Here is a 21,462-nt window from a genome sequence, read left to right on the forward strand (position 1 = left end):
ATAAACTGCGCTAAAGACAAGACACAAGAATAGAAGCACACAGCACGAGTTGTTAGTCCTCGGTCGTCTTTCTATTCTGGTGACTCCTCTGAGCGCAGTTTATTTTTCCAATCAGCTGGGCATCTTTCATGTTTTTTTCGTTGTTCATCGACCTGTAAAATTTCCTAACTAAATGGCTGCTGTGCTATGATGAAAACACTTTATAAATCCATTCTGCTTTTAGTTGCATTTTTTTAGGAACGCATAGATATATTTGTTGGAAGAGAATTTCCTCATGAGAGTAATTAGAGAGAGCAGTTATCTGCCATCTCTCGTGAGAGAGAGGGCTGAAATATTAACCATCCCCCTTGCATGCTCTCGCTTATTTATTACCCAGCACTCGTTACTTTAGCGATGTCATAAATGACAGCCTTAGCAAAGAAGGAAGCTCAGCCAGGGCACCTTCAATTCCCTCATTCGGAACTGTGAAAAGCTGTCGCTTAAGAGCCAAGATCTCATTTTGTTCTTTTTTTGCACCAGCCACATGGGGAAACCTATTTAAGAGGTTGCGAACCTTTTGTATTCTGTGAGGTGAGGTAATGAGTGTGTGTGCATGGTTGCTACGGTTATATATGCCGCTGATGTTCTGAGAATGGAGTTAGTTATGAGTTACGCCATCGCTGTCCTTTCCTTATTTGTTTTCCATTGATGGTACGCATCTTTTTTTATTTGCATTTCAGTAAGCAAGCATCAACTAGCCAAACAAAAAGTTTTATTAAGCCAAGAGTAACGTGGAAATCTTTCGCAGCTTCCCTATAAGCAACCAGTACGATATCGGCATTTCAAATTTTCACATAACATGTTTGTATGAGATGCAATATAGATTGCATGCACGTGACGTCATGATCATAGCTTCCTCACATACTCGTTCACCAACAAGGCACCTCTGACGTAAACGCAGCATAATCACAGCACGTTCAACCTGCGTCAATATGATGACGGTGCGGCGAGAATTTAGTTGGCCTCTGTCTGTCAATAACAAGATAATTTCGACAGCACTGAAATAAACGTGAATGCATGAAAAAAGAGCCAACATAGGCAAGCGCTGTCCTTCGTGTTTACTCTCGCTCTGTCGAAATTTTGTTGATGACGAAATGCCAGCTCACCCAAACACTCCCTTTAATCAGTTACGTCACTAAGAGAAATTTAGAAACATAATGATAGCATTAACATGTGACGTCAAAAACATTGTGTGCGTCATGTGGTGCCTAACATTGCAGTTTCAGTGACGTACATCTATGCAAGGAATCGCTCATCTTTTCTATGACATATGTAGTTATGCATTTTTGTCTTTTTTGAGTGCTTAAACCACATGCAAATAGAACATGGCAGTTGGAAAAAAGGTACAAAGCGTATAAACATTGTACAAAGCCAACGGAACCTTTATTCTAGCAAAATACTTTTATGTTCAACTATAGCTAGGTTATAGAAGCATTTTGTCGTTTTCGCAATTCAATGTTTCGCCATTTTGCTCTTTTGGCATTTCGAATTTCAGTTTTTCCTCAATTCAACTTTTTATATTTTCTGTGTTGTAAGTTTTAGCATTCCAATAATTCGTCATTTTCAATTTCACTTTTCTGAATGCCTATAAAATAAATGCCTATAAAAAGCCGAAACTTGAAAGGCTGAATTATGGAAAGGCCAATTGTGGGAACACCCTAAATTACAATGCCTAAAACCTGAATGCTGAAAAATAGAAATGCCAAAAGGACATAACGCTGGAGACCACGTGAAATTTCTTTCATTGACTCATACTTTTATTTATTCGGAGGAAAATGGATGAAGACGAGGTGTGGTGTGCTACTAGAAAAAAAAGCTAAATCTTTGAGGATGCCAATTGAGCCCCGTTTCCGAGGGTAGAAGGTGGTAGCGTAATCATGCTCTATGCACATCGCCTTCTCAACTGCTAGGTGCATGTCTCAACTATGCTGTGAGAAAACGAACGACTTGGCTTGTAACACTGGCGCTTCAAATTTTCCCAGAATGTCCGCTGCAAGTATAGTTAAGTGCAGGCCATAGTTCTTTATTTGGCGAAATAGTGAAGGGGTCACTACACGTCTGAAAGGCAACACACGAACCTACGCAGATGATGCATTAGCATCATCTTTGTTCATACATTAGCAGCTGATGATAATTAAACAGGTCTAAGAACTTTACAATGCACGGCCCTATAAAGCACCCACTCGTTGGACAAATTAGTTTTGACACATGCTGCGAGTCTATGCTCCTGCCGGGCGATATTGCAGGGGCTAAGGAGGCTCCCTCTACTCCATCTGGAAACAGGCACAAATGTCGGTGCTGTGAGACCACAAACTATATATTCCGTTGGAAGCAATTTATACAGGCGGGACTTTTTTGCTTGCTTGACCCTTTACATTTTGCTCATACTCACAAGATGGATAAGCCATTAATCCGGTGGTTGATATAAAGAGGAAAAATTAACAAGAACTGGCGCAACTATCTTGTGCTTGGTGCGTCATTGTATTCTCCTGGTCGAATTCTTGTAAAGGATGAGGTTGAGGTTGAAGATGTTGCAGGTAGCTGGCGGATCTAGCCTTGCATAATTTGCAGGCAATTGCCCCGCCCAGTTTTCTTTTTGTAGTTCTAGCTAATGTCCTTTGTTTTTTAACTAAGCATGAGCAGGCTTTTGAAAAAAAATCGTGCATAGCACAACGTAATCCTGCATAAGACGGCGGCCTTTGTACCATTCCACTTGCAGTATTGTTCCGGTACTCTATCTCGCTGCACTATACCCCAAACATAATTATCACTTATCACCAATCACATGCGAGGTCTGTAGAAATCAAATATTTTAAGACAAGTCGTGACACCTGTTTCCTGAAGATTGAGGAACCACGCGGAAACACAATATCAGTCACGCTGTCACATGGCGAGCCTAACTGTTGCAGTTCTTCAAATAAACCTTGCCGTTCCTTCTTAAGCTCACAACATTTAATCAAGTAGTGTTCTATATCACCGTTTTCCTTGCACTTTGAGCACCAGGGCATCGTAAAGAGTCTGATCTTGTGGAGCCATGCTGGTGTACGCGCTGATCCCGTTCTGATGCGATGAAGCAAGCTCTTCCCTTGATAGCCCTTGTGTCACACATAGCTGGTGAGGCGTCAGCCATAACGAGTGAAAATGCTTATCGACAGCCTCTCGTAAGATACGCTGATTGTCTTTGGGAGCCTTCTTTGTTGGCGTAAGCTCCAGAGCACTCCGGGCAAGTCTGTCTGCCGCCTCATTACCCGCTATAACCACATGTGATGGAATCCATTGAAACTTAATGCTTATACCAATGTAATGCAGGTCTTTAAGGATTCACAGTGATCTTTGAGTGCATCGATCCAAAAGCAATCCATGTTTTAGCCGCTGCAAAGCTGACTTACTGTCTGAAAACAGCACGACTTGTTGCTGCCTACGAAGCTTCAGTTTCGTCAGGGCTGCCTGAATTGCCATGCTTTCACATGCTGTCGATGAAACAACGCACTCGAGTCGCGCTGCCCAGGACGCCTTTAGAGACGGGATCACAAACACTGCAGCGCTTGCTCCGCGCACTATGTTGACTGATCCATCGGTGAAAACTTTCAAATGATCGGCATACTTTTCTTCACTACATTCAAGTACCAAAGAACGTACTTCTGCTGTGGGTGTGGAATGCTTGCTGTGCATACATAAAATCGCCATCTTACAGTCGACATCCTCATGTGACCAAGGTGGGTCTTGTCGAAGTTGTCTTTGTTTGGCAAAATCGATAAGATGGCGAAAGGTGTTGAGGGCCATGAAAGCTCGCGATTCCGTGCGTCGCCGAAGGCGACTGAGTAGCGCTCGTCCTGGGCTCGATTCGCCAAGTCGGCAAAGCTGTGTCAGCAGTCATTGAGAAGCGAGAAGACGTAACGGTGGAAAACGAGCTTCATGAAGCACCTTTATGCTCGCTGCAAACTTTGGCACTCCCAAAGCAACTCTGAGGCCCTTACGATGAAGTTTTTCCAGCCGTTTGTACTGTGACTCACTCGGAGAGATCAGATGCAATTGGAAAAGCAGACGATTGACAATTAATGCCTCGTGTAACTTTAACATTGATGTTGGATGGCTCCCCCAGCTTGTTCCTGCCATCCTTCGGAGAATGTTTACATGAGGTGACAGCGCTAACATTGCCTTGTCTACTGCCCGTCGCCAATTCATCCTGGTGTCTAGTGTGACTCCAAGGAATCTCATGTATTTAACTTGTTTAATTGATGCATCAGGAAGTAATATTTTCACGCTTGTTTCTCGTCTTCGCATACCTGGGAATAGCATGAATTAAGACTTTTCAGCTGATATTATTAGTCCAATAGATTCAAGATAGGTTTGTGCGGAGAGTAGAACTCTTTGGCCAATCATTTACAATCGCTTATGCTGATATCCAGACAGCCAGATGCATATGTCCTCGGCATAAATTGATATTTGTACTACCTTGCTCACAGTCTTGAGAGCATTAGGTAAACCAGTGATGGCCACAATGAACAACATTGGAGACAGGACACTGCCCTGTGGCACTCCTCTGGCGATTTTCCTTGAGCTACTGAGCACTGTCCCTAACTTCACCTGCATCGAGCGATCACTAAGAAATGCCTGAACAAAGCTTAAAAGGTGCCCCGTTATTTCCATAGATGAAAAACCACTAATTATTGCACCTTTGAACACGTAGTCGTATGCTTTTGAAATGTCCAGGAATATTTCCAGAGTTGAAAAGCCGTATGCTCGTCGGTGTTCTATGTGACTCGCCAAGTCCAAGATGTCCTGTGTACTCAAGTGTTGCCAAAACCCAGTCATACATGCTGGAAGGGCCTCGTGATTTTCCATCCACCATGTCAGCCGAACATAGGCCAGCTACTCCATCAGCTTCGCTACACAAGAAGTTAGTGATACTGGTCTGTATGATGCCAGTTCTGTTCCGTTTTTACCTGGCTTCAGCACTGGCATGACCCAGGCCATTTTGCAGGCTTGAGGAATTTTTTCCAACTCCCAAACATAGTTGAAATTAATCAGAAGCCTCCTCTTCATTTCTGCAGGCAGACTTGAGATCATTTGGTTTGTAATTCCGTCAGGTCCAAGAGCACAGCGTCGACGGAGACAACTTATGGCTGACGTAAGTTCCCGCAGCGTGAAAGGTGCGTCAATGGCAGATGTAGAATGAGGCAAAAGTTGGTAAGGTGGTTCACTATCTCTTCCAATTACATACACGTAAGCAAACTCTTTGGCTAGAGACGGCATTGATGCATCTTTGAATAACGCAAGGGCAATAAACGACCTCAAAGGCTCGGGCGTGATTTCGACCCTATTTACTACTCGCCAAATCCTTGACAGTGGAGTGAATACACTTAAACTCTCACAAAACGATGCCCATTGTTTCTTCCGAAGTTTGTTGCTGTATCGCCGTATTGCTGCATTAAGTCTGTTGAACAGAGTTTTGCTAGCAGGTTCACCACCTCTTCGCATAAGCCTTTTCTCTGCCCTTCTTCTGGCCGCACACAAATTACGGAGCTTTAAGTCTGGGGCTGGAAAATGTGCAGGTAGCTTAAGCATAGTGGTTGCAGCCGCTTTGCTCGCCAGCATATCCTGAAACATATCCCCCGATCGGTGATCTAGATGCTCTCGGTAGCGATCCCAATCAGTCACTTTGCAGGATTTAGTTACATGGTTTGACAGCAACATTGATCAGTATAGGAAAATGATCACTGCCTATTCTGTTCGGAGCTGTGCAACACATGAGTTGAACGTCACTTGAATGCAACGTCAAGTCAATAATACTTGTACAAGCTGGGGGCCTAAAGAAAATTACATTGCCATCATTCGCAATGCATAAGTCTAGCTTATCAATAGCCTTTTCCAGACAACGTTCACGTGCATTTGAACTCATGTCCCCCCATGAGGTGTGATGCTCATTGAAATCACCACAAATGATGCGCGGAGCTGGGCAGCGATGACACAGGTCTTCCAAAAACTTTTCGATCGAAATTTTCTTGCAAAGAGACGCATACACCGATGCAATGTTGACTTTGCGGTTTCCTATCTGGGCCCTGATCGCACAAACTTCTATAAAATCTGTGCACAAGTCCGCCACATTGAGTGCTACGTGTGGTATCTCGCTTCGTATATACACAGCAGCGCTTTCATTTGGGAAAGTCTTTATGATGGGGTTCTTCTGAGTGACGTATCCAGTGATTGATCTTTGTTTCGGTAATCCGGCCTCCGACAGAGTCCAGGTCGAAATTTGATATTCTCTAGAAAACAGGTGTAGTTCATTCATGCGAGAAACAATACCGGCACAATTCCACTGCATTATGTAAGGCACTTTTCGGCGATTTAACGTGCACTGAGACTTGGCCTGTGGCATCCTACTGCTGGTTGTGCCCGAAACAACCAAGCAGCACTGATTCTGGAGCCAGCACGGCCTGCAGCATGGTCTTCGCAGTACCTGGTGGCATTGTCGCTAGGTGTGAACCTAAAGCGGCAAACAGAAATCGCAATGAAAGCAGCGCTTCCATTTGGGAAAGTCGTTATGATGGGGTGCTTGTGATTGACGTATCCAGTGATTGATTTTTGTTTCGGTAACCCGGCCTCCGACAGAGCCAAGATCAAAATTTGATATTCTCTCAAAAACAGGTGTAGTTCATTCATGCGAGAAACAATACCGGCACGATTCCACTGCATTATGATAGGCACTTTTCGGTGATTTAACGTGCACTGAGGCTTGGCCTTTGGTATCCTACTGCTGGTTGTGCCCGAAACAACCAAGCAGCACTGATTCTAGAGCCAGCACGGCCTGCAGCACGGTCTTCGCAGTACCTGGTGGCATTGTCACTAGGTGTGAACATAGAGCGGCAAACAGAAATCTAACAATCTCCGCAGTGTCGTGGATATTTTCCTCATGTCCCTTTGTCTTCTGCTCGAATTCTTGTAGTCCATACTAGCATGCTACTCATTTATATACTATTTTCTTTTTTCGAAAGCAGTTTGAAGAAATAGCGTGGCTCTGAGGTAGAATACCTGCTTGCCACGCAGGAAGCCTGGATTTGGTTGTTTGTGCGTGTGACTGTGACCGAAGCTTTTTGTTGCCTATTCTATTTTTTTGTGTTTCTCAATTTTTCGATCGCGGGCAAGATGCTGCTTCGCTCGCAACTGACTACACCAACACCACAATTTCTGCGAACCGAGTACATTGATGCCGTTGCGTTAGACTTGTTCAGCACCTGCTCTGGCCAATCGGACAAAGCCGAAAACCTAAAAACAGGACAAACAAAAATGAAACTGGTTTTTTTTTTTTTTTTTCTATCACGTACACGACTGTAGCCTGATAAGCGGGGCCACCATAATATGTGCTCACTGTGTCTGCGCACCATTGTAATTATACTTCATTGCTACATTTGCAATAAATCAATTTGATATGTGGGGTTTAACGTCCCAAAACCACTATATGATTATGAGAGACGCTGTAGTGGAGGGCTCCGGAAATTTAGACCACCTGGGGTTCTTTAACGTGCACCTAAATCTGAGCACACGGGCCTACAACATTTCCGCCTCCATCGGAAATGCAGCCGTCGCAGCCGGGATTCGAACCCGCGCCCTGCGGGTCAGCAGCTGCAATAAATCAGTTGTTAGTAGTGCTTGCTGTTCTCTGTCTCTCACATGTGTACGTCTTTTGTAGCGCTAGCATTGACATGTAATGAAGAACATGATGGCAAATGCCGTTTTCATGTGTCAGGTGGTCGAGAGAGGAGGCGGTGGTCAGTGCATAGGTAAAAAGGAGAAATCTGGGGACTTAATTAGGGGCATTTACACGCGTTATCTGCAACGCCACACCGTATGTATACCTTGTGGCACACCTGCCACACACAAGGGGAAAGTAAAACAGAGTATCGGCGTCACTTTTTCGCCCTCCACTTGCGTGCGGAAGGTGTCCCGACACGTGGAATGTGGCTGCGCCAACAGCGCGTGTACAGGCCCTGAGCGTCGACGTATTGGTGTTTAGTAAGAAGCAAGCTTGCTTTACTGATTCTTTTATGGAGATGAATAAAAAATATGCAGAACTAATTAGAAATAAGCCGATAGATTGCACCGCTTTGAATTCTGGATGCCTCCCACATGACGTAACAGGGTGCCAGCCAAACCTATGAAAACGTGATTATAGCGACAATTAACCCTTTGAAAAATAGTAAGCGCATCTTACAAACATCTGTAAGATTGCTTTCCTTGAGATATTTTCCTATCAAGACTTTTTCTTGGACAGGTTTTCTTCTCCGTTCAGCCCTCCCCATTATGACAAGGTCGGTGACCCCCACAAATGCGTTTTAAAAATCACTGCTGGAATGTCACCCCTCATTGTGCCCAGGCGTCCTGGCGCACAGAGAGAAGCAAAATGAGGGAGGGGCATGCGTTAGAAAGCAAACATTGGAATTCGTGTTGAATGAAAAGAATAGTATGTCTTCTAGTCTGGGGTCAACGTTTTTCATGTTAAACACAGCTGCTCATGTGTACATAGTATAAGTTAAGATTGGGATGATGGATGTAATCCGATGATTCAGATGATCACGACGACACGTTGAAAGACTGGACTGCTTGCTCACTTCCTGGTAAACTTCGGTTTATTTACACACTGACACTTATTTACAAACAAAGGCCAGGGTGGCCAATAAACCAACCGTACAGTAAGCACTGGGTTGTATTAATATTAACGTGGGCGTTACTTCCCGAGCCCTTCATATACTCCACACATCGACACCAACTTCTTGATGTAGTATCAACCTTGGATCAGAGTCTGCACTAAGCACGACCTCTGTCCCCCTCAACGTACTATCAACCTTGGATCAGAGTCTGCGCTAAGCACGACCTCTGTCCCCGCTTCCCGATCTCGTTCTCGATCACCAAGCTCCACATCTCTCCATTTCTCTTCATTAAACACCTCCCGTCTCATCTGAGACAGCCTCGAGGGACGAACCCCTACTCGATGTGTGGCAGCTAGGGCTAGTTGGTATGACATGAAGATGTTTAAAGCGCGAGAACAGAACGACAACACAGAGACCTTCGCGTCCTTCTTGTCTCTGTGTCGTCCTTCTGTTCTCGCGCTATAACTATCGTCACGCCCTACACGATGCTCCACCAATGCAGCAAACAACTCCCCTTTTCCTCAGAGACCGATCTCCGCCTCTGCATTCCCGCACTTTGCTATCCTCCGAGCAACGGCTAAGAAGAACTCCGTCATTTCGTCAATGTACAGCTTAAAAGATACCTTCGTGCGACAACAAGCCTGTTTAGACGGCTGATAGGCTGTCTGGCGTTAGTAGACATGATTCTGCCATCTATCCACACGTATTGTTACAGCATGGTGCCACATTAGAGAATTATAGTATATCGGGCTTACTAGGTTACCGGATGTACCGTGATATCGGAATCGAAGTGCGCATGCGCAGATACGTACGTCACCCGTACCGCTTCCCGTATGCGCGGTATTTTTCGGATTTCACGTTACTGTGGTAGCGTAGGTGTATGTAGTGGAGGTAAACACTGCGGCACTCTCGGACGCCCGCTCCGAAGTGATTTTGGCGTAGTTGTTGAAAGATTCACCTTGTTCGCAACAAACGACTGTTTCAAGTGGCTTCGCTTGCCTTCAGTTAGCTTCGATGAATGAGAATTACGGATAAGTTGGCGTAGTTCTTCAGATATCTTCCCATTTCGCAAGCGTCCAGGCCTAACTACAAGATTGATGTAAACAAATCGGCAACATAATGTTATCGCGTTTGGTGCGTGGTTCATATTTATTTACATTTATTATCACTAAAATAAACTTCTAACAATGTTTCGCGCGGTGGCGTAGGCAAACATTCTCGTTTTCTTTTCATTTTCACTGCTTAACTTATTAACAACCTAATAGGTGGCGCCACCAAACCAGCTGGGGGATGTAAACCGCGTAAACGCTATCCCGCTAAACTATACGCTGCCCACAACGAACATTTGCTGCACGGTAACGCCATTCCCTTAACCTACGCTACCACGCTAACGCTAAACTATAACTGTCTATTATCTTGTCGGGAGCAGTGTCGCGACAGCGACCACTTATTTCTCAGTCTGGCTCACCGTGAGAGCGCTACCGCCGTCTGGGTGACTCCCCAGCACAAGGAGCGGTGAACAAAGGCTCACGGGGTTTGACGAAAAAGACGCGTTCCGAGAAGAACGGCTTAGTCCGCGTCTGGGCCGCCTCTTTTCATTAACTTCCCTTTTCGTCGGGCGCCGTCTAACAACTGGCCATTTATCGCGTGCCTCAAACATAACTGTATATATTTCGCGAACTGCCGAATTCAGAGCGCACAAGGGATGAAAAACTGGAAATCAGGAAAGGAATGCTCATGGACGTTATTGTCACTGCGTTGGTGCAGTGCATTTTGACAAAATGCCTGTGCTCTACAGTTCCGGAGGTGGAAGGGAAAAGGTCTGTTTGCAACAACCCAGAAAGAAGGATGATTGGAACGAAGTAGCCTTGTTGAAGTGTTGTACGTCATGGCGAAACATGAGGCTTTAAACAGACAATTGCTTAAACAAGCAGAAAAACCTTGCCAAAAATGCGAAAGTTCTCGAAAAGATACAAACTGACTATGGCTATGCTGAAATGTTCGTCAGTAAAAAAAAAAAAAAAAACGGGAGATGGAGTGCCGCTGGAAGCGGGCGGGTTGTCCGTGCATTGTCCCGAGTGGAAGATGAAATGGCCGCCTGAAGAAACGACCCAAGAAAAGGGGAAAATTAAAGAATTTCCTCTTCTTCACATCACACACATGGTCTGAGTTCAAGCTGATGTGGTTCGGTCACTCGCTAATTCCCCCACGGCACCGAGCCGTACACACCGAAGTGGATACACACATACGACCTGCTTCCGCTTTAGGAAAGCATTGGCCACAATAAAACTCAAAATAAATAACTGGAGAATCTTTAGGAGATAAACACAAGGACATAAAACAGCGTAGAAAAGAAAAATATATATATTAGCGATACTAACATGTGCCGGCTCACGCCCGTAGCACCGATAGCGCTTATTTTCAAGCGCCAGAATAATTGTCCTGTGTGTCCTAATTTACGTATATACGAACAATTGAATTGAAAAATAGCTTAAATAATTCACTTTCTGTTTCTAACTATAGGGCACGTCAGTCGCCCAGGACTTTCATTAATTTCGTGGGCAAGTAATTCGAATTCGCTTATGAAGTATGAATCCCACTGTTCACGCTCCCGTGTGTTCTGAAGGGCGCATCATACTTCATAAAGAAGTTCACACCGCTCACCCAGGTATTAACGACAGCCCTGGGTGACCGACGTGCCCTCGAAACCTCTCGTAGAAGAAAGTGAATTAATCAATTTAATTATTTATACATACGGTAATTCGGACACACAGGACGATCAATCTAGCGCTTGAAAATAAATGCAATCGGGCATGAGTCGATTCTGAAACGCCAAGACTTCTAGAGACGGTCTCACAAGAGCAGGTCTCAATCGCGTACTTTTGCAGTTTGACACCTAGTGCAGCAGAACTAAAATACTTTTTCAGCGTTTATGCCCTCGCATTTCGTCTTAATGATTTTATATAAGTAACAACAGTACAGCTGGACAAATGACTGAAAACTGAACGCTTTTCTTTTGTTTACATGGCCCACATCATACCGTGACAAAAAAAAATCCTTTATTTCATAGGCTGATAAGTTTCACAGGTGCCCCTGAATTACCTGCCCCAAACTAGCGACGGTGAAAGCCGGTGCCTTCCGAAACGTATGTCGAGCCACAGCCGGGCTAGGCTGCACCTGCGCCCACTCCTTGCGTGCAGATGCAGCCTAGCATCTGCGCAGCCTAGAATTTGCGTAGCCTACGCAGCCTAGCATCTGCGTAGCTTAGATGCAGCCTAGAATTGCCTGTATATATATTCTGCCCTTTCTAATAAAGAGTTTGGTTGCGAGAAAGCGCTTGTCCTCTCTTCCTTTCTGTTTATTCGTGCGCTTGAACTGACAGTTATACCATGCAGCCTAGCCCGGCCGCGGTCGAGCGAAGGGAGACACAATGCTCAGGAGGGGGTGTGGGAGGGTGGTAGCGGTTAGAATGAAGAGGAAAAAGGCACCTAATTTCTGTCTGCCTTCAGGCGACACGGCGCAGTGCCTTATAGGGGTGGGGGGAAGGAGGGATAAAAAGAATAGAAGGAAAATAGACGGAGAAGAAGACAGCCAAGCGAGAGAAAAAAAGAAGGAGATAGGAAAGTGGGGATCCGGTCGAAGCAGTCCAAGGGCGGGGTGCCACAATGCGAGAGCTGCACGGCGTCAGGAGACCGCGGGGGGCGAACCAGTCGGCAGGAGCTACGCTGATGTCGGAGATCGCGAGGGCACAACCGTCCAGCTTGAAATCCTGCGAGCGAATCGGGGTTTGGGAGGGCAAGAGCGAGGAGAAGTACAATGTCCCAAGAGATCCCTCGCCACTGCTTCGGTGGGCGCAGCACAGGCACAATTTTCGACCCAGTGGTGGTGACACCTGGGGGGCACTTCCTCAACTGCCACAATGTCTATGATTCCTGGCCATGACCTGCGTGTTGTTGCCGCTTCACCTCTGGGAGCGCTGTCTCGAAACCGTCTCACGTCCAAGCGGCGCCATTTAAGGGAGGCCGATCATAACGGTGCACATGCAAGCCTTCTTTTCTGGGCATAAATATCTGAAGCGCTGCAAGATGTCACGTTGGGCCAGTTGGATTACGTTCATAAGTGAAAAATTTGTTGAAGAGCACTGAAAAAAAAAAAACAGACGGCTGACAAAGACAACGCTTGCTCTCACAACTGTTTATTGCTTTATTAGTTTTATTATCAGAAAAAGAATTTAAAGCGGCTACGTGGTCTTTCGCATATGTGAATCATCAGAACAGGGTGTCGTAACACATCACAACAGGGTGCACCAGAAACCACTCGTATCGGGATTACAAGATTGTCCATATTATGCGTAATTCATTATATTTTGCAAATACTAGGTGGTGAAATAAGCGCATTCTTTATCATGCAGCAGAATCGTAGCTTGGCTAACATGGTCATGTCCCCTCTTTCAGGTGCGGTTAAGATTCCCTATCTCGCGTGTTAGCTGATGCTTGAGTCGAAATAATAGTTCTGTTTCTTTAAACACTGGGTAACATCCACAGTTTTTGCAGTGATCTGCAAAATGAGTGCAAGCGCTGTCTGTGTCAGCCTCCTCTGTCCGTCTGTTTTTTAGTGGGCTTTAGTTTTTAGCGAACAAAATTTTCAAGTTTGAAACGCGCACCTAACACACCACACCGGTGCCTGTGGTGCGTTATTCTGTATGTCCACTTCGCTACACCAGGATTATTAGGAAGCACCAACTAGCCCAAGAACAAGTCCTTCTGCAGAACATGAGAATACGTCTGGCACGGAAATAAACCAGTTGATAGTATACGCGCATATGTCTCTCTTGAACTGTCCTTTCGTCAAATTCCTGGCGGCGTGAACAGTCATGGAAATGGCGATAAATGCGCGCCTATCATCACGACTCTAACATCCCATAAACAGCCATAAAGTAGCGTCACAACGACCTCTTATCACCGTTCTCTCCGCTGCATGTCCGCCGGAGTCCACAACATATGCTCAGCCAGAAAGTTCAGCGGCCGCAGAGGTGTGGCAGCTTGGACTAGTTGGTATGGCATGACGATAGTTATAGCGCGAGAACAGAACGACGACAAAGAGACAAGAAGGACACGAGCGCTCGTGTTCTTCTTGTCTCAGTGTCGTCATTTTGTTCTCGCGCTATAACTATCATCAGGCCGCAGGGGATCGAGGCAGATTGCTGTCCTTATCGTATACTGCGACAATATTACGCATGCTCGCTCTACACGCAACCGTAAAACAAGGTTCACGATATTGTCGTCACAGGCGATGAAGTTGAATGAGCGTGCTACTGAAAAAGCACTGCGATTCAACACGACGCACGGCGAACAACTGCATCACCCATTTTTGCCTGCACGGTGCAAGAGAGCGCGTTTCGACTCTGCACGCAGGAGAAAACGGAATGGAAAGTTCGCTACTGCCCAAACTGTGTCACGCAAGGCCTTGCAAGTGAAACGAATCAGTAGTATCAAGATTAAACGATGCGCATCTTTCAGTGGCTAATCATCTGTACACGTCTAATGGAAATGATGGTCTCTGTCTAATTTCCTACTCGTGGCTTCAAACATTCGGGTGTTGTTGCTTGATTAATACTCTTTTCTAGCTTCATTTTGTTGGACTTGATCGCTTCAAGACGACCTCGGCATCACTGGACTCTAGAAATTGTCACGAACGAGCGGAGTCACGGCGGGAGTTCTCGTCTCGACGAGCGCGCCGGAGGCTTGGGAGAAGCGCAATCGCTCCCTCTCGCTGTTTTGTCCGATTCACTATGGACCCCCTCACCAACAAGTGGCGTCACCACGTGACAAGAAGCGCATCTGATCCAGACGCTGCTCTAGATGAACGCCGGTCAGTCAATCTGAGAAGCCAGAGAAGACGGGCTTAAGAAGAGAATGACAACTTGGCGCTCGTAGCCAAGTGCCCGCAGGATGCGATTTCCACACACAAAGCCCGCGAAGGAGCTCGGCAACATCTATAGGTGTTCCGTGCCGTAACGCTCTACAGCGGAAGCTGTTGTGCGCTCACAACAGTCGCTTGTAAGGACGCTGCGTGGCTACGCCGGTGCTTGAAACTTCTTCGCAAAACGGTGGGCGTCACACCAGCCGAGGAATCGTGTAAACAGATGGAATATAGCGTAGTACGGACACACAATGTGAATTGCATAACATGTTCCCACCCATGCATTACACAGAGTTAAGCCATAATTATTCCTCACCACGACTAACAAAGCGAGCAGGCGTGCATATAACCTTACAGACACGTAAAGGGTGCTTCCAAACTTCTCAAGGGCACGGGTAATGTCAGACATGGCGAACTAATGATGGCAAATATATGACATATAGTTCACAACGGTCTCTGAATTAAAGGCCACTCATTTGACTACGTGACTTCCTTCTCTGCAGGAGGGTGTCCGGTATTAGATGAACGCAAAAATATTTGTGAAAAAGAAAACTCCAATTAAGTAAAGTCTTCAAAGTTAGAGACACGAGTGGACGACGCGAAAATACTTTCGCATGGCATGGCACTCAGACAAGATATGAAGGCGATTACTTTCTCCCATGGCGGCCCCGAACCACGCGGAGAAAGCCTTGAACTGTCACAGCCCTCTCTCTCTCTAACAGTGGCCGTCCCACAGCGAACCGAGCGTCGTGTTACAACTGTGAGGGAATCCGGGAAAGGCATGGAATAGGGCGTGCTTTTGAAGTTTTGCAAAAATAAAGACCAGCCGCCCCGAAATGGAAAGTTATTTTGTATAATTTATCATTCGTCTGGTGCGAGCTCGCTACTTGTGAGTGACCAGCTACACAAGACAGTCTATATAGGTTTCGCTTGGATAAACAAAGCCCATAGTCTAAAAGGAGTTGGCGGCCATCAGCCACGGCTACCCAGCTTCACCGAGATCATTATAATATACAAGACCAGCTGAGAATGCCACTTGGCTAGTCAAGCCTTCAACGCATGAATGTCAAACATTAGCGTTACACTGTATAGTCCGTTCAAATAAATAACTACCCACGTTCAAATAAATAACTACCCAAATAATAACTACCCAAGCATCCTACTTGAGATTTTGCTTTAGCACGTGATATAATTGAGGTTACACTTAAAGATGGCACAATAAAGATTTTAAAAGGCTCTTCATCTTTTACTGCGTACCTGTGTTAAATGCCTCTCAGCTGTGTGAACTATGGAAATCGAAAAAAAAGTGAAACAATAGAGACTGAATAGAACGATGCCAATGTTCGAGTTCAGACCCCATGCTCGTTTTTTTTTAAATTTCATTAGACAGCGTGATTTAATTCTTATATAAATAAAAATACAACCCATAATAAAAATACGAATTGAAAACCATGACCTGATATGTGTCAACCTTTGAGATTTTTCTGGATTTACGCCACTGAGTAGCATACTACGATGATTGTGCAGACAGCTTGCCTTTGGTTTTGCTTAAGCTCACGGGATGGTCTCATGGTTCAACTTCATTCTTTTGAGCTGCCAACACCATTTTGGAGCAGGTTTAGAGCAGTTACTTGCAAATATTGCACTTTGGAGCAGCATTTATCTTTTAGAGCAGTTTGGAGCAATTGGAGCAGCACTTCCATCACTGTGTTTGGGTCGAACGCTTGTTTTTGCCCTCGTGCTTTCTTCGAACGCCACAGAGAGTGCCTTAAATTTATTCCGCACTCGCACTCGTAACAATACCGCAAAGCTCGCTTGCAGCCTTGTGCCGGCAGAACAGCAGACGTGCATGACATTCCTCCAAGAAGGTTGCGACGACAAAAGGGAGCGATCAGTCACGAAAACGTGCCTCCATTACATACTTGAAAACAATGTATCGCCTGGACATCTGCATTTCTGACCTGCAGAAATGGTCTAAGCGCCAGCAGAAGAGGCACGCCACGTTATTAAATCGTATGCTATTCCTACGAGCCTAATTATTCCGCGTTTGTAACGAATGTTCTGTCTCGAACGATCCGTTGAAACGTCGAAAATACTCACGTGTAGGCTTATCAACTATCTCGCAGCTCTCAAGGAGTATTCCGAACATCTCGGCAAATTCCGATGAACGTCGTTGAGGCCAAGTGCTGATTCCGGGCCATTCTACGTATACGGTGTTTCTAAAGTTAATTAAGCTAATTCAATTTATCGTAACAGTGTGTCGTCTTGTCGGCCACACCAGACGGGACCCTCGTGACCACCTCAATCTCGTGCGGGAGAATCTTTAGATAACTTTCGCACCACTCAAGCGGGGTCAAATATTTTATGACGCTACATTTTATTTTAAAAAAAAATTCAAGGCCGGTCTCCTCTTTCTTGGTAGAAAACGCAGCAACTATTACACGGAACACACAACACAAGCGCTTAACTTCAACTAAATGCTTATTGCAAACGTCAGAGTATATAAAGGAGGTGAAAGAGAAAAAAATAATAAAAGACAGAACAACAAAAAGCACACGTGCAGTGCCACACATTACTCATCCGTTATTATCTATCACACCATCCAACAAATGGCAGCATATCCACAGGGTGAATCATGGAGAGTGGGGCGAAGCATCCGTCCATCTATTCGTTCTTGCTTCCATACGTTCATGCGTCTGTCTGTGTGACCATCCGTGCGTCTGTTCGTGCGTCCGCACGTCCATCCATGCATCCGCCTCTGCGTTTGTCCATGCATCCGCCCCTGCGTCCGTCCATGTGTCCATCCGTCTGTGCAGCCATCCATGCGTCCGTCCATGCATCTGTCTGTGTGTCCGTTTGTCCATCTAGTCAACACTCCAAGTACGACCATCTCGCATCTTTTCATCATATATTCCGCATATAGAAGCACCGCCATCCGGCGGGCATTCCAAGGACTAAAGCAGAGGTAGCACACGAACACTTTCTTACGGCTTGCGCGTCGTGTCTACTTCCCACCTTTAACCACCTCTAGTTCATGGTATATACTAGTTCACTGTATATATGGCACTGCGGCCCAACGCTCGCTAAACCTTTTTGAAACCAAGGAGGTTACGCCCAGCGGGTATATCCTAGCAACCCTTTCTTGTCAGATAGTGTTCAATGCACATGCCAATGGCTGCTGATTGGGAATGAGAGACAGGAGAATTCGGCTTTTAGTTAATGCGCACGCTGCGAATTTTTCATTGTTCAACAACGCACAGGAGAAATCTCCCACCGGCACCACCTTCAGGTCAAAGTTCAAAACTAGTTACGCACTACGACTACGACGAGGGATGAATGTGTGCCACTTTAGGGAGCTTCGCCCCTAAAAAACAAACTTCTTTCCGCGTGAGCAAGATAGAAGGTGCACTAGCACGCTAAAATATACACGCGTCATTTCTGCTGCTTCTGCCCCTCATTTAGTTGAAGCAACGTTTAGTTGAAGTTAAGCGCTTGTGTTGTGTGTTCTGTTAAATAGTTGCTGCGTTTCCTTCCCAAGATAGATTCATACCCACTGGCCCGATACCATTGCTTATTCGTCTCCTCTATAACAACAACGCACGAAAGCGGTACCTTGAATTTATTCACGTGGATATATTCAAGTGTTCATAGAAAAACTCACACGCAACCTATAAAAGGCGCCCAAGAAGGTAATACTTATAATCAAGCATCACAATTCTTGAGGCGTTATTACACCGCGTGTAAAAATAGATAGCCGACACCTCCCAGGTCATTTTAGGTAGATCTCACGATTCGTTCATCGATAGGGCTTTTCAGCATTCACGAATTTCTACCTAGGAGATAATGCTGTGTGGCTTTTTGCGAGACCTTGCTGCAGTTCGAAGAATCGTCCTCGCTCCAGTTGTCACGAAGCGAGCGCCGAGGGAAATGCTGCGCGGGTTCTCAGGAGTCGCCATCGACGAATGAGGAAAGTTGAGCAACATTCGAGAAGACTTGCTTTGAAAAGTTCGCCAGATATATCGTGGCTGCATGCTAATGAAAAACCGTTCGGGAAAGCGTTCAATTCATGGTCACATATGCTTGTTTTTATCCCCGTCCATGGTTGCCTTCAGAATGTTTAACGAAGCGAGCGAACTAAGTTGGGATGTAAATGAGTAAACACACTGGTGTTCGTATAGACCTGCTCCATGTGTGTAGAAACGCCGCCGACATGCTGGTGTGCCCCGCAGCGGTGGTCTATAGTGGCTAAGGTACTCGGCTGCTAACCCGCAGGTCGCGGGATCGAATCCCGGCTGCGGCGGCTGCATTTCCGATGGAGGCGGAAGTGTTGTAGGCCCGTGTGCTCAGATTTGCGTGCACGTTAAAGAACCCCAGGTGGTCGAAATTTCCGGAGCCTTCCACTACGGCGTCTCTCATAATCATATGGTGGTTTTGGGACGTTAAACCCCACATATAAATCATCTGACATGCTGATGCGTTGGCTCCACTTAGCCTGGCCTAGCAGCTGCAAAGCTCACGCGTGAGGTTCGCGTCAGGCTGCTCTGTTATATGTCACGTGATCACAAAGGGCGTATGCCGACGCACTCTACGACCAAACGCAATTTTCCAATTAGGCATTATTATTTACGAACTTTTGAAACGCCGAAGCTGGGCGACAACTGGCAAAGGGAAACAAGAAGATCGGTTTTCAAAACGTCCGATTTGACAGCTTCTAATTTTATATTTGTTATGTATTCGTAATTTCTTGCGTACGACAGGTGTCCACGAAATACAATAAAAAAGCAACCATGTCGTATCTTCACACGCCAGGTCGAGCGAACGTTTTATTCATCCATAAAGGCGTGACCTACGTACGCGTTGCAACGTGCCAGCACGTGGCTTTTTGACATGTTGCCGCACCTGATAGTTACACGCTGACAGTCGAACATGTTGCAAGGCTTCCGCCGGAAGACACGCGGGCGGCGGCTGTGCGATGACACTCGTTTTGCTAGCGGCGATAACCACCTTCTGCGACGGTACTTCGGACCGTACAGAGTAGCTCGACGACGTCTCGGCCCACTCGACTACGAGGTTGTTCCCATACCATATATATATATATGTGGGAAAGAAGTGTGTTCTTAAGGGTTCGTTTTTCCGTGTTTTGACACGATATTAATGAAATCTAACAGACAGTAACGAAAAGGAAAGTATAGGAGAGGTTATTAGACTCAATTGTAAGCTGATTGTGAAGAAAGAAAAGTGGGAGAAAAGATAACTTGCCGTGGGCAGGAACCGAACCTGCGACCTTCGAATAACGCATTCCATGCTCTACCACTGAGCTACCACGGCGGCTATATATATATATATATATATATATATATATATATATATATATATATAGAAATCGGCTTGAGCGGAAACACGTACGAAAACGTTTATTACTCCTACGTTTCGGCCGAAGTCCGGCCTTCGTCAGGCCTTCGTCAGGCCTTCGTCAGGCCTTCGTCAGTTCCCTGACGAAGGCCGGACGCCGGCCGAAACGTAGGAGTAATAAACGTTTTCGTACGTTTGTCCGCTCAAGCCGATTTCTATTTATCACTGGATTCACATAAGACACTCGCTTGATATATATATATATATATATATATATATATATATATATATATATATATATATATATATATATATATATATATATATTACCGCGGTAAAACGCGAACAAAGCACAAGTACACCTCCTTGAGAGCGAAAACAGCGTGTTCTCAACAGCTGAGCCGCAAGACTGTCTTCTTCGTTCTCGAGTTAAGCCAGAGGCCCACTACTACCTGGTGTCCGCTAAATCCCCCATCATCGTATTCGTCCACATGTATACACGGGTCATTTGCCTCTTTCTCAAAAAGCATCGACCCGATGCGAAGTCAATAATGCAGTTTTTTTTTTTTTTGTTAAAGAAAAATATCACGCAATCACTCGCTGACGTAAGGCTTCATGCGCACTACATGAACGAGTTCAGGATGGTGCTGGCGACGCTTCGTACTACACGAACAGTCGGGGACGACTTCGTAAGTGACATCACTCAGTTGTCGCAGCACTCAGCATGGACCAAAGTATCTTCTTAAGAGCTTTTCGGAAAGTCCTCGTTTCCGTACAGGTGTCCAAACCAATACTTTGTCGCCAGTTTGGTAGACGACTGTTCTGCGGTGAGCAATGTAGCGGCCTGCATCGCACTCTTGCTGCTGGCGGATCCGTAAACGTGCAAGTTGCCTAGCTTCTTCCGCGCGTTCCATAAACGTGTAGGCGTCTGGGTCGATGTCGTCACCTTCGTGCGGTATCATCGCCTCTAACATAGTTCGCACATCTCGTCCATGAACGAAGCTGAACGGGGTCATGCGGGTCGTTTCTTGCTTGGCCGTGTTGTACGCAAACGTTGTGTATGGCAATATTTCATCCCAATTTTTGTGTTCAACATCTACGTACATCGAAATCATGTCTTCAATGGTTTTGTTTAGACGCTCTGTCAGCCCGTTCGTTTGTGGGTGGTAGGCGGTGGTTTTACGATGCATTGTTCCACTCAGCATCAGGACGTGATCCACAAGAGCTGCCGTAAATGCAGTTCCTCTGTCTGTGATCACGACGGCTGGTGCACCATGCCTCAGTACAATATTCTCAATGAAGAATCTTGCCACCTCCGCTGCTGTACCTCTATGGATAACCTTTGTCTCGGCATAACGGGTCAGATAATCCGTCGCGACGATAAACCAGCGGTTCCCTGCAGTAGAAGTAGGTAGTGGGCCCAAAATGTCCATGCACATCTGGTCGAATGGAGCGTTTGGGACTTGCACGGGTTGCAGGAGGCCAGCTGGTTTAGTCGGTG

General features: G+C 45.8%; 1 protein-coding gene across 2 annotated transcripts in view; it reads right to left on the reverse strand.

Moving 5' to 3' along the window:
• slgA (proline dehydrogenase slgA) overlaps positions 1-21,462 on the reverse strand; it is a 351,644-nt gene that overhangs the window by 184,456 nt on the left and 145,726 nt on the right. The window contains exon 1 of one of the 2 annotated variants that reach the window (XM_075891047.1): positions 9,646-9,849. The exons of the other annotated variant lie outside the window; for it this stretch is intronic. Coding sequence (XP_075747162.1) covers positions 9,646-9,834 — 189 coding nt within the window. The 5' untranslated portion in view covers positions 9,835-9,849. Of the gene's footprint in view, positions 1-9,645; positions 9,850-21,462 lie in introns of those variants that run through there. 2 annotated transcript variants of the gene reach the window in all.

Source organism: Rhipicephalus microplus, chromosome 3 (genome assembly GCF_043290135.1).
Source record: "Rhipicephalus microplus isolate Deutch F79 chromosome 3, USDA_Rmic, whole genome shotgun sequence".
Classification (NCBI taxonomy): domain Eukaryota; kingdom Metazoa; phylum Arthropoda; class Arachnida; order Ixodida; family Ixodidae; genus Rhipicephalus; species Rhipicephalus microplus.